General features: G+C 39.0%; 2 protein-coding genes across 4 annotated transcripts in view; both read left to right on the top strand.

The window, feature by feature from the left end:
* rcan3 (regulator of calcineurin 3) overlaps positions 1–12,057 on the top strand; it is a 44,096-nt gene extending 32,039 nt beyond the window's left edge. For both annotated transcript variants that reach the window (XM_008399936.2, XM_008399938.3), the window contains 3 exons: positions 5,714–5,887; positions 6,523–6,694; positions 9,589–12,057. In XM_008399936.2, coding sequence (XP_008398158.1) covers positions 5,714–5,887; positions 6,523–6,694; positions 9,589–9,743 — 501 coding nt within the window. In that variant the 3' untranslated portion in view covers positions 9,744–12,057. The remainder of the gene's footprint in view (positions 1–5,713; positions 5,888–6,522; positions 6,695–9,588) is intronic.
* A 98-nt stretch (positions 12,058–12,155) lies between these two features.
* The window catches only part of ncmap (non-compact myelin associated protein), a 29,536-nt gene continuing 28,726 nt past the window's right edge, over positions 12,156–12,965 (top strand). Inside the window, exon 1 of one of the 2 annotated variants that reach the window (XM_017302526.2) lies at positions 12,156–12,613. The gene's annotated coding sequence lies outside the window, so the exon portion shown is untranslated. The remainder of the gene's footprint in view (positions 12,614–12,965) is intronic. The other variant, XM_081603231.1, reaches the window with a different exon arrangement.

Here is a 12,965-nt window from a genome sequence, read left to right on the forward strand (position 1 = left end):
ACAGTCATGTTTTTGGACTGTGGGAGGAAACCAGAGTACCTGGAGAAAACCCACGCATGCACAGGGAGAACATGCAAACTCCATGCAGAAAGACCCCAGGCCGGGAATCGAACCCAGAACCTTCTTGCTGCAAGGCAACAGCTCTACCAACTGTGCCACTGTGCAGCCCTTCTCAGATTATTTTATGTAAAAATGTTGTAAACCATCATTGTTCTTCAAATGAATAATCTTAAAAATATACTTTATATTGAGACAATATCTGTGGTAGCTAATATATTTCACTTGCAATAAAATGTTGGGTCAACAGGAGAGACTTTTGTTTCCCTGGATGTGATAAAGATGCTGTGTGGCCATTTTCACACAGCATTTCTTGATGCTCTGTTCTGAATTAGTTTTGCTGAAATGTTAGTTCATTTCTTTGTTTGTTTGTTTTTTTTGGGCATGGATGTTCAAGCTACTAATTAAAGCCGACCAAAATCGGACTTCTGTGTGAACTGTTTACGACCCCAAAGCGACCCGCTTGCTCAGAAGACTCTTCTGTCATAAGCTAATGATTTTCAGCCATTGTTTTTGCTCAGACTGCTGACGCTTTGAAAGCTATTTGATACGCACTAGTTACATTTACTCAATCACATTCACTGGAGTAGCCTTTTTGAAAAAGAAATACTTTGGGGAGTTTTTTTACTACGCTGTGCTTTTTACTTGAGTAATTTTATTATAAAGTTTTTCTACTCTTTTGTATATTTTCTGGATTTTCTACTCACTGAATGAAAAACAAACACGTTTTAACCAAAACTTCACCAGACACAGAATCACAGCTGCAGATTTTTATTGAAGGAAATTAATTTTGATTTTTTTTTTCTTGCTCGATTTTATTTTTTGCCAAAATATCCTCTTCATTTTATATTTTGACCCATCTGATGATGTCATTTTGAAGTGATTGATAAGTACTCGAGTAAACCTTTAACCAAATACGTTTTACTCTTATTTGAGTTATTTCTTGGCTACGTTTTACTTGAGTAAAAATATGTTGAAGAAGCTTTACTTTTAGTTGAGTACAACTTTTGGCTCTCTGCCCGCTTCTGTATCTGAATTCGTACCACATATGGAAGAAGCACAGATTTGATGTTTTGGAGGTGAAAAAATTGGAATCTTTTTGGGGCAAGACGGGACAGCGAAGAAGTTGTGGATCCTTTCAATATCCAACAATATTATAGCAAATATTTTTGTCCAAATATTATTCATCCCAAACTTTGTTGCTTTTTCGCTTGTACTTGCGACGGCAGAGGAGCGGGCCGAGCGTAACTCAACACGCCTCTCCTGCTCGCCGTTGCCCCTCGCCTCCCTCCTCTCGTTCCCTCAGGATGTTCGCTCATAAAGAGCCCATAAATTAGTGATCAGCATGCTCACTTGTTACGCACCAATCAGCCATGGGTTTATCAAACATCGGCGCGGCGCAGCGTGCTTTTATGCAACTCGATCTCTGAGCTTTCCCACATCTCCGCTCACGCCAAAACATCCATTTAGCTTAAGGAAGTAGCCACGGCGGAGCGCCTGCGTGGGTGACTGTAAACCTTATCGGTTTTACTCATGGCGTCTGACATGTGAGTCATAGTAGCTGGCATGGCTCATGGAAAATTCACAGCTTAAATAAGGGCGTAAGTGGGCTCTGTTGAAAGGCCAAACAAGCGCCGTGTTGTCATTCTCAAGAAAACTATGATTGTATCGCAGGGAGGAGGATGGGCCTGAAAACAATGTGCTCTGAAATGTAAGACAAAGTTGCAACGTTTGCATGTTTGTGCTCAAAATAATCCGCTACCTCTGCAACATCTTCACTTTATTCTAATAGACTTTGGCAGCTTGTTTTTGTTAGGTACGATAGTTTGTTGATATATCTATATAAAAAAGGTGAATTTTGTGAATTCTGTTATTTTTGTAGAGCTGAGAAGAGAGCTGATAGTTTTGTGTAAAGTGTTGTTTGCATACACAAATATGACAGTTTTATTGATGCATTTGAGTTGAGGTGGAATGATTACACAACAGAAACTGTAATAAATGTCAAATACATGCATTCATCCTCACCAATACTTGGTTAAATTCCTCATCCTGTCACAAAAACAATTTTTTCTGGACGATAAATTGTCCCAGAAGTTATTGCGATAAATGATAATATTGTTTTGAGACAATTTTATATAATATAATGGTAATAGTAATGAAGAACTCATTCTCAAAGATCAATAAAAAGTCATTTCTAATGAACATTTAACACTGGAACTGCAAATATCCAAAATATCCTAAATAAATAAATTAATTATGAAATCTCTGTAAACCAAATTGTCCTTCAAAAAAAGGTTTAGTTGAGACCAAAACACCAGACTGAAGACTTTTATCATCCAGTTTTTGGCAGAAAGAGAGAAAGAAGAAAAACAATAAATCATGAAAATGTTTATGCTCATTTTAATTTATCATGCAATTAATTGATTTATTGCTTATTGCAACAGGGTAACGTTAACTTTCAGGAGCGGGTCCAATCTCAAACCCAATAATAATTGTAATAGAAATTTTCCTGCTTACTGAACATCTTGCAGCTTTTAATTATTTTTAAAAGACTGAACTAAAATCTTTCAAGTTTTCAAAAGAATTGACACAAATAATGAATGGATGGAATAAAAGATGTAAGCAAATTCAAGTCAAATCTTGATCACAATTTTCTATTATTTCAAAGTTGTTCCCAATCTCTCCTGATTACCCTTAAGTCAGGAAATGTTTCACATTTTTCCTGACTTGACCCCTTTTCCTTAACTCCAGGACTCACCAGAAATCTGCCTAAAAATGGCATGAAGCCGGACGCAGGTCAAGTCGGCTCTGAAGTAAAGCCAGCTGCATCGAAAAGGGAGGATCAGATGTTCTTACAAGGGGAGAAAAACTGAGAAAAGCAATGAGGGAATGAAAGGGAGCTAAAGAAAAAGGACCTGTGAATATTTCTGATGTCCTGATTATCTGACCGCAGTGAACAACAGACTGTGCTTCAGTTCTGCTTCAGTCTGCTGAATCATCTACTGCTCAGTGCGTCAGAGACGTCGATGATGTGAAGTCCTTGGAGAGAGAAAGCTGTCATTTTACAGCAGACTCACTGTGTTTAAATGCACTTCAGTTACAGTTCTGGTCAGAGGTCCTTTTTTATGAGTATGTATAAAGAAACAATGCACCTTGAATCCATTTTGATAGAAATTTGCCAGGTTTTACACAAACATGAAGAAAGAACCGAGTAAAAAAGCTAAAAGAATGAGGATTTTAAGTTCTGTCGACATTTGGTATCTTCCAGTTGAAATCAGCCATGCAATAACAGAGTTAGGAGCTGATTGAAGAGCAGTGGACACCAATTGACAGTAATGCCTCAGATTGTAAACATGCGGCTCTCATTTCATGTGGGACTTCAGGAAAGTTTGTTTTCCGAGTCCTGAGCTGCTGTTTTTGAAGAGAAAAGTTTCATGGTGAGACGAGTCGGAGATGAAACTGTTTCACCATGACGATGGGAAGAAAATGTTGCAATATTCTGAGGAGTGAAAGTGAAACTCTTTGACCTCAGCCCTACTGATCATGTAAACGATGTGCAAAAGTCAGAAAATATGACAATTTAAATGCATTTTACCCATTCTGCCAAATTGATTGGTCAAATATCCATCCAGCAGCATCATAAATTGGTCAACGTCCAGCGTTTTTTGTGAGCTTCTTGGTGGGTTGTTGATGCCGTCCAGAGGTGCATTCATTCACCAGCCCTGTTTAGTCCGTTTTAATCAAACTCCAATTCGTTTCCCTAAAAGTCCGGTTCGTTTGGGGAGGTGTGAACGTGCAGTCAAACTCTGATGAAGACCGAAAAAGCAAACTCTGGTCCGCAGAGAAACCTCGGTCTTGGTTCACCAAGTGAACCAGAGAGACCGCTCTAAAAGCAGGAAGCTGACTGCAGTGCAAGGCATTCTGGGTAAATACAACCACAACAAACATGCTAGCGTTGCGCTAGGAGGAGAAATGACTGGTGGTCTTTTACAAAAGACAAAAAAGAAATCCTACAACCGCTAAAATCTGAAGCTACGCCATTTTTGTTTACATTTTGTGAAGAAGGAAGCTGCGCTCAGTGTCGTCTTCTGAGATTATGCGTTGTTTCCTTCAGTGGTTCTCAGTGCAGCGCCCCCACAGGTGAGGAGGGGAACAGGTTCTTAAAATGGTTTGGATCGTTTGACAGTGCATTGTGAAAGAAAATCACATAGCTGAAAATGTAACAAATGTAACAAATGTTACTAAATCGAACCGAATCAACTGGACTATAAGGTGAAAGATATCAATAATCTTTATTTCTAAATGTTTTAGAATTTCTTCTGTTGAGTGCAATGTGTTTCTTTTGAGATCTTTTAGCTTACATCCTGTTATCAGACAGGTTAAGGTTAGGTTGTTTCTTGATTTTTACCAATTTGGCAGTAATCAGGGTTGGGCGTAGTTAAAGAAATTGAACTCAGTTAATTCATTATTTAACCAGGGGAGGCTGATTGCATCCTCACATTGGGGCTGGTTGACCTGCTAGCTTTGTTTCCCATTAATACATGAAACTATCATTTTAAAAACCGTTTTGTTTTTGTTTTTTACATTTTTATCTTTTTCTAATATTACAATATGTCTGAAACATTCAAGTGACAAAAAATGTAAACACAAAATTATTCTTTATCCAACCATGAAGTGCAAATTATCAGCACTGTTTTTGTGGCAGTGAAAAGATCATTGCAAGTTTGCAACCTGCCCATCAGCCTTCATGTTTCCCACTGAATCTGAGCTACTGGAGCAGCTGGGAGATGGTCGACAAGGAAACAACGAATAGCACCACTGATTACTCAGAAATCAGCTCTCCTGGTGGCCTTCTTCCTTTTTGCCCTCCTGCTGAGCTGCTTGATTGAGTTCACAGCCGAGGAGGGCAATCTGGTGCCCAAGGAGACAAATTAGTTTTACAAAAAAGAAAAACTAAAGGTTGGTGCCTGAGGCAGAAGGAGAAGAGCAGGGAAAGCAGCCAGACCTTTACTGAAACAAGTGAAATTTGAATCAGTCTTTCCTGTGATGATTAGTCAGAAAATAAAGTTGACAAATCTCACTGCTCATCAAAAATTATCAAAAAAAATCTCAAGACTTTTTAACAATTGTATGAAGAGGGATTTCTGTTTTAAATTTATTATTAGCAGAGAAAAAATTACAATAAAAATCTAAGTTGATTGACAATTAAAAGGATAAATATCACATCCAATATCAAAGTCTCCGTATTTTACTTGGAAAAATAAAATCCAGCTTAAATAACTGATAAAATACTCAATAAACAAGATGAACAAATAGTTACACATCAACTAAATTCACAGCGACATTCTTGGAAAAAGTAAAACGAATCTTGAATTTGTTTTAGCGTGTCGGCTTACAAAAGCTGCAACTTTGTCTGGTAAAAGTGACCAGAAGCCACAGAAATGGGTGCAAACAGCTTCAGTTTGTTAGTTTTCATGGTTAACACTTTTACCTAATGTCAAAGAGCATCACTGTCTTGAGCAAAATTAGTGTAATATTTTGAGAAAGATGCTATTTTTTCTAATATAATCTACCTTGCCACTTGAAATGGGCAGGAAAGCAGAGTAGCTTGTTCAACATTTCATTGTTTTTTTATTATTCTTTTGATTTTCTGCAGGAGAGGTTTGAAGCGCTCTTCAGGATCTACGATGACCAGGTCACTTTCCAGTTGTTCAAAAGCTTCAGGAGAGTCCGGATCAACTTCAGCACCCCGGAGGCGGCGGCCCGCGCCCGCATCGAGCTGCACGAGTCCGAGTTCAACGGCAAGAAGCTAAAACTCTACTTCGCTCAGGTGAGGAAACGCCCAGGGGAGCTGCTGAATACATTACATTACTGTGATTTATCTCCTGTGTTTCTGCTTATGATCCACTTAGCTTCCATCTAAATATAAATAAAAGTACACTGTAAACACACAAAATCTTACCAAGTAGATATTTGCGTTAGAAGCTAGACCTAAAATACTGGATATTTTGTGTTTTTGCAGTGAAGCAGGATAGTTCAGGGTGAGCCCCTCTCAGAGTTTTGCATCGTAGGAAAATATGTCAGCTTGAGTCAAATTAGTGGGTTTTTTTCCAAAAAGTTTCACCCACTATGACCTGCTTTTTGTACTTTGACGTAAGAGGATTATGGATTTTGGAGCTCCGATAAAGGCCTCATGTAGGTACAGCAATTGCAAGCTATCAAAACGCCAAAATCCCTTTATCGGAACAAGCTTGCTATTAAACATAAAAGGCCTCAAACTGTGGCTTTTTGGTAGAAAATTGCACATAAAGAACTCAGGAAGTCTAACGACTTCCTCAGGTTCATGGATCTTATTTTGTTCCTTTTATTTTTTGCAGACATGATGTGTTTTCTTGCTGATTTTACTGCCACTCACCTCTTCCGTAGAGGAAAACACACATCATGTGTTTGTTTTCCGTCCAACAGATCCAGAACGGCGATGAAGACATCGACAAGTCGTATCTGGCTCCTCCGCAGCCGGTCAAACAGTTCCTGATCTCTCCACCCGCCTCTCCGCCTGTCGGCTGGAGTCAGAGCGAAGACGCCACGCCCGTCATCAACTATGACCTGCTGTGTGCTGTGGCTAAGCTCGGACCTGGTCAGTACTGCTTTTTAATTGTTACTCCGATAGAAAAATTAAATTGGTTTTTTGCAGTAGTATTAAAATCAGGGCTGGGCAATACGACTTAAAAATTAAATCTTTTATTTATAGTAGTCAGAGGAAATATAAATTGACTCACTTTTGCAGATTTTTTCTTTCTTTTTGGGGGTTGGAAACCACGTATAGTTTCTCTCCCACTTCACTTTTATGCAATATTTTTGTTTTGGTCTATCATGCAAAATCCCACTAATACTTTTGCAAGCCTGTGTAATTAATTTCCTCAAAGCTAGTGTTCTCTTTTAAAGGTTGTCATGAATCTGTTTCTTTAATGAGCCGGTTTGGATGCGTTGTCCTTATAAAAACTTCCTTTAATGGTTTCTTGTGAAAATCTGAAAGCTTTTTGAGCTCAGATGTTGACTGCTGCTACGTTTTGCACCAAGCCCGGTTTCTGCAGTGATTATTAACCATCTGTATGCATCAGACTGCTGACAGGGTGCAAAAGTAACACAGAAAGCTTACAGTGGAGTGTTTAATCAGGCAGAGGATTGCACAGCTTATGCAGCAATGAGTTGGTTCTGCTAAAGTTTGATCTTGCAGACTCGCATGTGCTGCAGCAGTAATGTGAGGTCAAACACAGGGCATCATAGAGCAGCTCTGCAGCGCAACGTCTTGCAGTCATCAACTGTGTTTCTATTAAAAATGTGCAAACTGAAATTACAAAAATAAATTTGCTTAATTGGAAACAACAATTTTGAAAAAGCACGCGTTTTTCTATGAAAAGTTTTTGTTCTAGGATGAGGTGGTTTTATCAAAATCGATCATCTTTTGACGTCACACGAGTCACATGATCAACAAACGGATGTTACTACTGGTGAAAATGACAAAGAAGACTACAGGAAGTTGTAGGAGGAGGATGGCTCAATCTCACAGCATTGCACAGTTCAGAAAAACTTCAGTGTCTTAGTGAATCAAATACACTTTAAAATCGCTAACTACACTTTTCTCAAAACGCCGCAGACAAGAAGAAAGTGTGAATAAGACGCCGACGTTTCCACTAATGGCTGAAATATAAATATATTTCATGTAAATGTTTAAATCTGCCAAGATTTTTAATGACTTAACTTGTAAAGAATTGCTTCACATGTGATTTTAATTTAATTTCTTATTTAATGTAAATGCAGCAAATGCTTTTTTTTTTACATTAGCAGAATATAGGCAAAGATTTGCGCACATTTGTATTAAAAACACTTATTGTTTTGCAGATTTTCATCAGGTTTGCAGCAGCTATGTGGGATGAAAAACACATTTCCAAATCTGCTTTCGGCTGAATACTTTTTATTATCTCCATAAAAAAAAAAAACAAAAAAAAAACATTATCTCAAACAAACACACACACACACAGGCAGCGAGTCCAGCTCAGACGGCCACTTTCTGCCGTTGCCATAGAAACACGAGGCATCAGGAAATGGCTTTGTTTCTCGCCTCATATCCTGGCGTCTGAAATCAGATTAGGGCGCAGTGCAGCTCGCTGGCTCCCTCTGTCTGCCGCCTGCTGTAACTGCAGCACTCCGTTCGCTCCCCCCATCTGTTTGGCACCGCAGCACCCATTTCCCTCCGCCTGCCAGCTGTCTGATCACATCTACATGGCAACCGAGATACAATCTAAGTGTGTGTTTTCAGTCTGAGTTCATCTGGATTATTTTTGGAAGAAGCTTTTTGTTTTAGCTTGATGTTCAGTTTGGCTGGTACATGCAGTTCCCTGCTAAAGTAGTCACTCCATTCTCACCTGGCTCTACATTTGCAGAAACAAATCTTAAGTGAATAATTGTAAAGCAGGAAGGAAATTATGCACGGTTTTCAAACTTTTTTTTTTTTCAAATTGAAGAGACTAAAAGAAATTACTCATTCTTTGCAAAATAAAAATGTCAGTTTCTCTCAGATTCATTTTTAAGTCTTGCCGCAGATTCTAGATTGGATTTGGGTCTGGGCTTTGACTGGGACATTCTGGATATGCTTTGGTTTACTTACTTACTCCAGTTAGCAATTAATTGATAACTAAATTAGTTGACAATTATTTTGATGATCAATTCAGGACGATTAATCTGATTAATTATATTAGCCTTAGTATTCGCTACGAAAAAAGCCAAATAACATAACCAGTGCCATATTAATCCAAAGGTTTACTAAATATGTGGGCATTTTGCATTTCAGATAAACAAAACAGCTTTGTAAATATGTTTTACCCAAAACAAAAGTGGCATAATTTTAGCTTCACTCAGTTCAAATTCACAAAAGAATGTTATTGTGTTGCATTTTAGGCAATAAAATGTTTATTTTCTAATTAAAATCAAGCTTAAGTGGTTAAATCAAAAAACTGCAGAACTGCAAAAAAAATCAAAAAATAGTTTCTCGTTCAAACATGTAAGTACACTTGAAATTATACAAAACCAACTTACCAGTAACATTTCTGCAAGATAATTAGCTTAATTTAAGTAAATAATTACAAATATTGATGAAAAAGTATTAGATCCGCTGACAGATTATTATAACAAAACATTTTTCAATGTTATATGGAGTTATTTACTTAAAACCAGTTTGATGAAAATTTACTTTTCTCACATTTCAAGTGTATTAAGATATTTGCACTTGAAACTGCACTAAAAATGCTTGGTAAGATTTTGTTTTTGCAGCCAATGTGCCATTTTTTTATCCGATTAATCACATATTATGACGATTAATCGTCATATTTATTGATTAATCAGTTAATAAAATAATTGTTAAATATTATAATACTTCATTATTCTTGTCTTTTTATAATGTAAAGCTGAAATGTGCCACATAAATAAGCTTGATGGATCGATTGATTGATTGTCTTCTTCTTTCCCCTCCAGGTGAAAAGTACGAGCTCCACGCGGGGACAGAGTCCACCCCCAGCGTGGTCGTCCACGTGTGCGAGAGTGAGACGGAGGAGGACGAGGCGGTGCGGCCAAAGCAGCAGATCGTCCAGACCAGACGTCCCGACGGGCCTCCCGCCGTCTTCAACTAAACCGGGGGACGGTGGGGAGCCTCCGCCCCGACCCCGCCTCCTCGGCCTCCCAACTGCGGCGCGGCGTCCGCACCCTTTAAAAAACCCGTGACACACCTGCCCCCCCTCCCTCCTCTCTCTCTCTCTCTCGTCTCTGCACTCACAGAGAGCGTCGACGCCCCTCATTTCAGTTCAACTACGAGCGAAAAACAGAAACATTGCTTCGAACGACGGCGTTTGTGGTGGAGCGCGGCGATGGAATGAGGCGGCCGGAAGGGAATGGATGACACACAAACACTCATCACATTCTGCGGACAGCGTGGGGAGCGGCGGCCTGGCCTCCCACCCACCAAACTCTCCCCCCTCCTCAGTTTTCAGCAACACGGGGGGCGAACATACCTGTCCGAACACAGGCACCTGTCACGTATCACTCCCAGCTGTCATCGCTGCTCGTCCCTCACCTCTTCCCTTCATTTGTACAACAATCACCCCGGACATTTTCTTTTTCCTTTCAAGATATATTAGACTTTCTTTTTCAAATCTGCTGTCTTGCATCAGGACCGAGTGTGTGATGTTGCCGCTGTTCTCTGCATGTATATACTCTGTTATGAAAAATATGTACTGCAACACAAATACTAACAAGTCATACGAAGAAAAAGGAACCTATTTAACGTCACACACCGCACGAAGCGCCATACGTGACTAACAAAGATGCGCTGGATGTTTGACTTTCTTTATTTCTGCTTCTTCTTTTGTCTTCTTTTTTTATTTGAAAGGTGTTTTTTGCTAACTAGATGTGTATTCATACTCTGTATTTGATAACCCAACAATTTTTGCATGCCTAGTTACTTCTGAAGACGAGAAGCTGAAGCTTTTTTGCTATTGTTCGTGATGGCAGGGAATTGGTGTTGGCGGCGAGTTTTGCTAAAACTTGATGGATTGGAAAACAGTTCATCCCTCCTTTTCTTAAAGGAGTTTTGTGATATTTGTCTCTTTTTTTAAATTGTATTTTCACATCACTTTCATTTGCTTTCTGCATGTCAGGTTTTCTGACAAACTGCTTGTTTTGCACTGAGAATCTCTCTCTCTCTCTCTGTGAATTGAAACGTGCTGCTTCTTGCCGTGTAAATATGTCAAAATGGTTTCTCTAGTTCTTTTTGCAGCCGATTGATGCGGGGGAGAAAAGAAAAAACATGAAATGGACCGACCAAAGCATTTATTCGCAAATGGATTCTTAGTGTTTCTTTGCATTTCTCACCTGCTTGTTTAACCAGATGAAGAAACACGAATAACTGCTTGTAACAGGTGTCTGAATCTTACGTCATTTGGCAGCTTTATATCTATTTGTTTGGCTGTAAATCATTAAGAAAAAGACATGTCTGTGTGTATGCAAGTGTGAGTTTCTCCTTTATTTGAGGCAAAGCTTTGATCTCAAGCTCAGCACCTGGTCAGCCTTTTTCACCAGCACATTATATTGCAGTGAGTGAAACACTCCAGTGAACCCTTTAGGCCTTTTGGATCTATAGGAGCGAGCTGCTGGGATGCATGTTCACCTGAGGCTTGACGGGAAGCAGGACGGCGCAGCAGAAGGAATTAAAAAAATATATATCTACTTTGTGTTTCAGATTGTTTTAAGCATCTGTTTTTCTGACAAACGGCTCTCTGACAGAGTGAACTTTTTACTGGAGCCGATGCATTTCAATGGTTTAAAGGAAAACGCAGCAGCAGGGCATGAGGAAACACAGTTATTTTTATTTTTTACTCTGTAATCATGGAGATTTAAACTGGTGCACTTTGGTCACAGTTGAGAAGAAGATGTATATTTGTGTACATATGCCAAGTGTTTTGTTTCTTTTCTTGCTGAGGTCAGTCTCAGTGTGCAGTTTGTTACAGCTTTTTCCTTGGCTTTGTTGTAATGGGGGGGGAAAAAAACGTTAAAAAGAAAAACATACAAAAAACCACATGTAACCTGAAGATGCTTGATCAAAACCAACTGTCTTGGTGTTGTTGTTCGACATTGACTCGGTTTGAATGTTTCATTTACTTCTGGGGAACTTAAATAGCTCAATAATACCGTTAATACTGTCACTGTTGTAACGTTTCTGTTGAGATCTGAATATCGTGTCTGAATATCGTAGAAATCCAGAAAACAACGTAGCAAAAACAAGCAATAATTTACAGTTGTATGATACCAGTATGTGTATTTTACATGTTCTGTACCTATTTCTCAGACATGGTCTCTCTGTCTCTGACAGTTATCTGCTTCTGTTTGTGTAGTAAGGAAGTCCATTTGTTTCACATAGAGAAATACATAAAGACTCATTTTTAAAAGCCACGCCTTCACGTCCTTCATTTTCTGGGTGTTTTTCTGCTGCAGAGCCAAACTTTTGATGAGTCGGTTAAGTTTAAAAAGAAATCAGATGGAACAAAAGGTTACTTTTGGGGGGGCTGATTAATGCTTTCAGACAAAACTGATCTGCCTGCTGAAAACTAAAACAAACACGCAACAAAATCCCTTTTAAAGTTGTTGCTTATTTAAAGGATTTAAATCAAGGATGCATGCAGGAGGATTTTTTGCGTTGCTGTAGTTTCCTCCTGTGGCGGTGAAAGAAACAACAGAATACCTCCACTGCTGCTTTCGCAATCGGCACAACTGCAAACTTCATGTCTGCAGCACCTGTGACGCAGCTGCAAGACAAAGAGCGCCACTCATGTGGTGAAAGGCGCAGCAGCTGGGAGGTGAGGCACGAAAAGCCCCTCTTTCTCGTCGTGGGGTGCGGATCGGGGAATTTCCTCCTCACAATGAGCCTCACTGTTGAATGTGTCGATGTGTACACACCTACCGGAGATCAGGTTAGCATGGTGGGTGCTAGCCGGCCCAGAAGCGTCAGGTTGGTGTTGTGCAAAAGTATTCCCGCTCTGCAAATATTTTTCGCAATTTCTCACGTTACAACCACAAATTTCAATGTTTCAAATGTGGATTTTATGTAGCAGAACAATAGAAACTGGTTCTTAGAAGAGAATAAGAGCAAAATGATTCACTTTTTAAATGTTGTGAATAATAGGAAATCTGTTGTAATTTGTTTAATCGATGCAAGTTAGTGATGAGTTAATCTAAAATCGATTGATAGGCAGAAATGTTCATAAAACTTGAGTTTTCTCTTATATTGTGAGAAAATCCATAATATAATAGTTATAGGTTTTCTCATGAACCATAACTCTTATATTACAAGTTATGAGTTA

The sequence above is a fragment of the Poecilia reticulata genome, chromosome 22 (assembly GCF_904066995.2).
Source record: "Poecilia reticulata chromosome 22, P_reticulata-male-v2, whole genome shotgun sequence".
Taxonomy (NCBI): domain Eukaryota; kingdom Metazoa; phylum Chordata; class Actinopteri; order Cyprinodontiformes; family Poeciliidae; genus Poecilia; species Poecilia reticulata.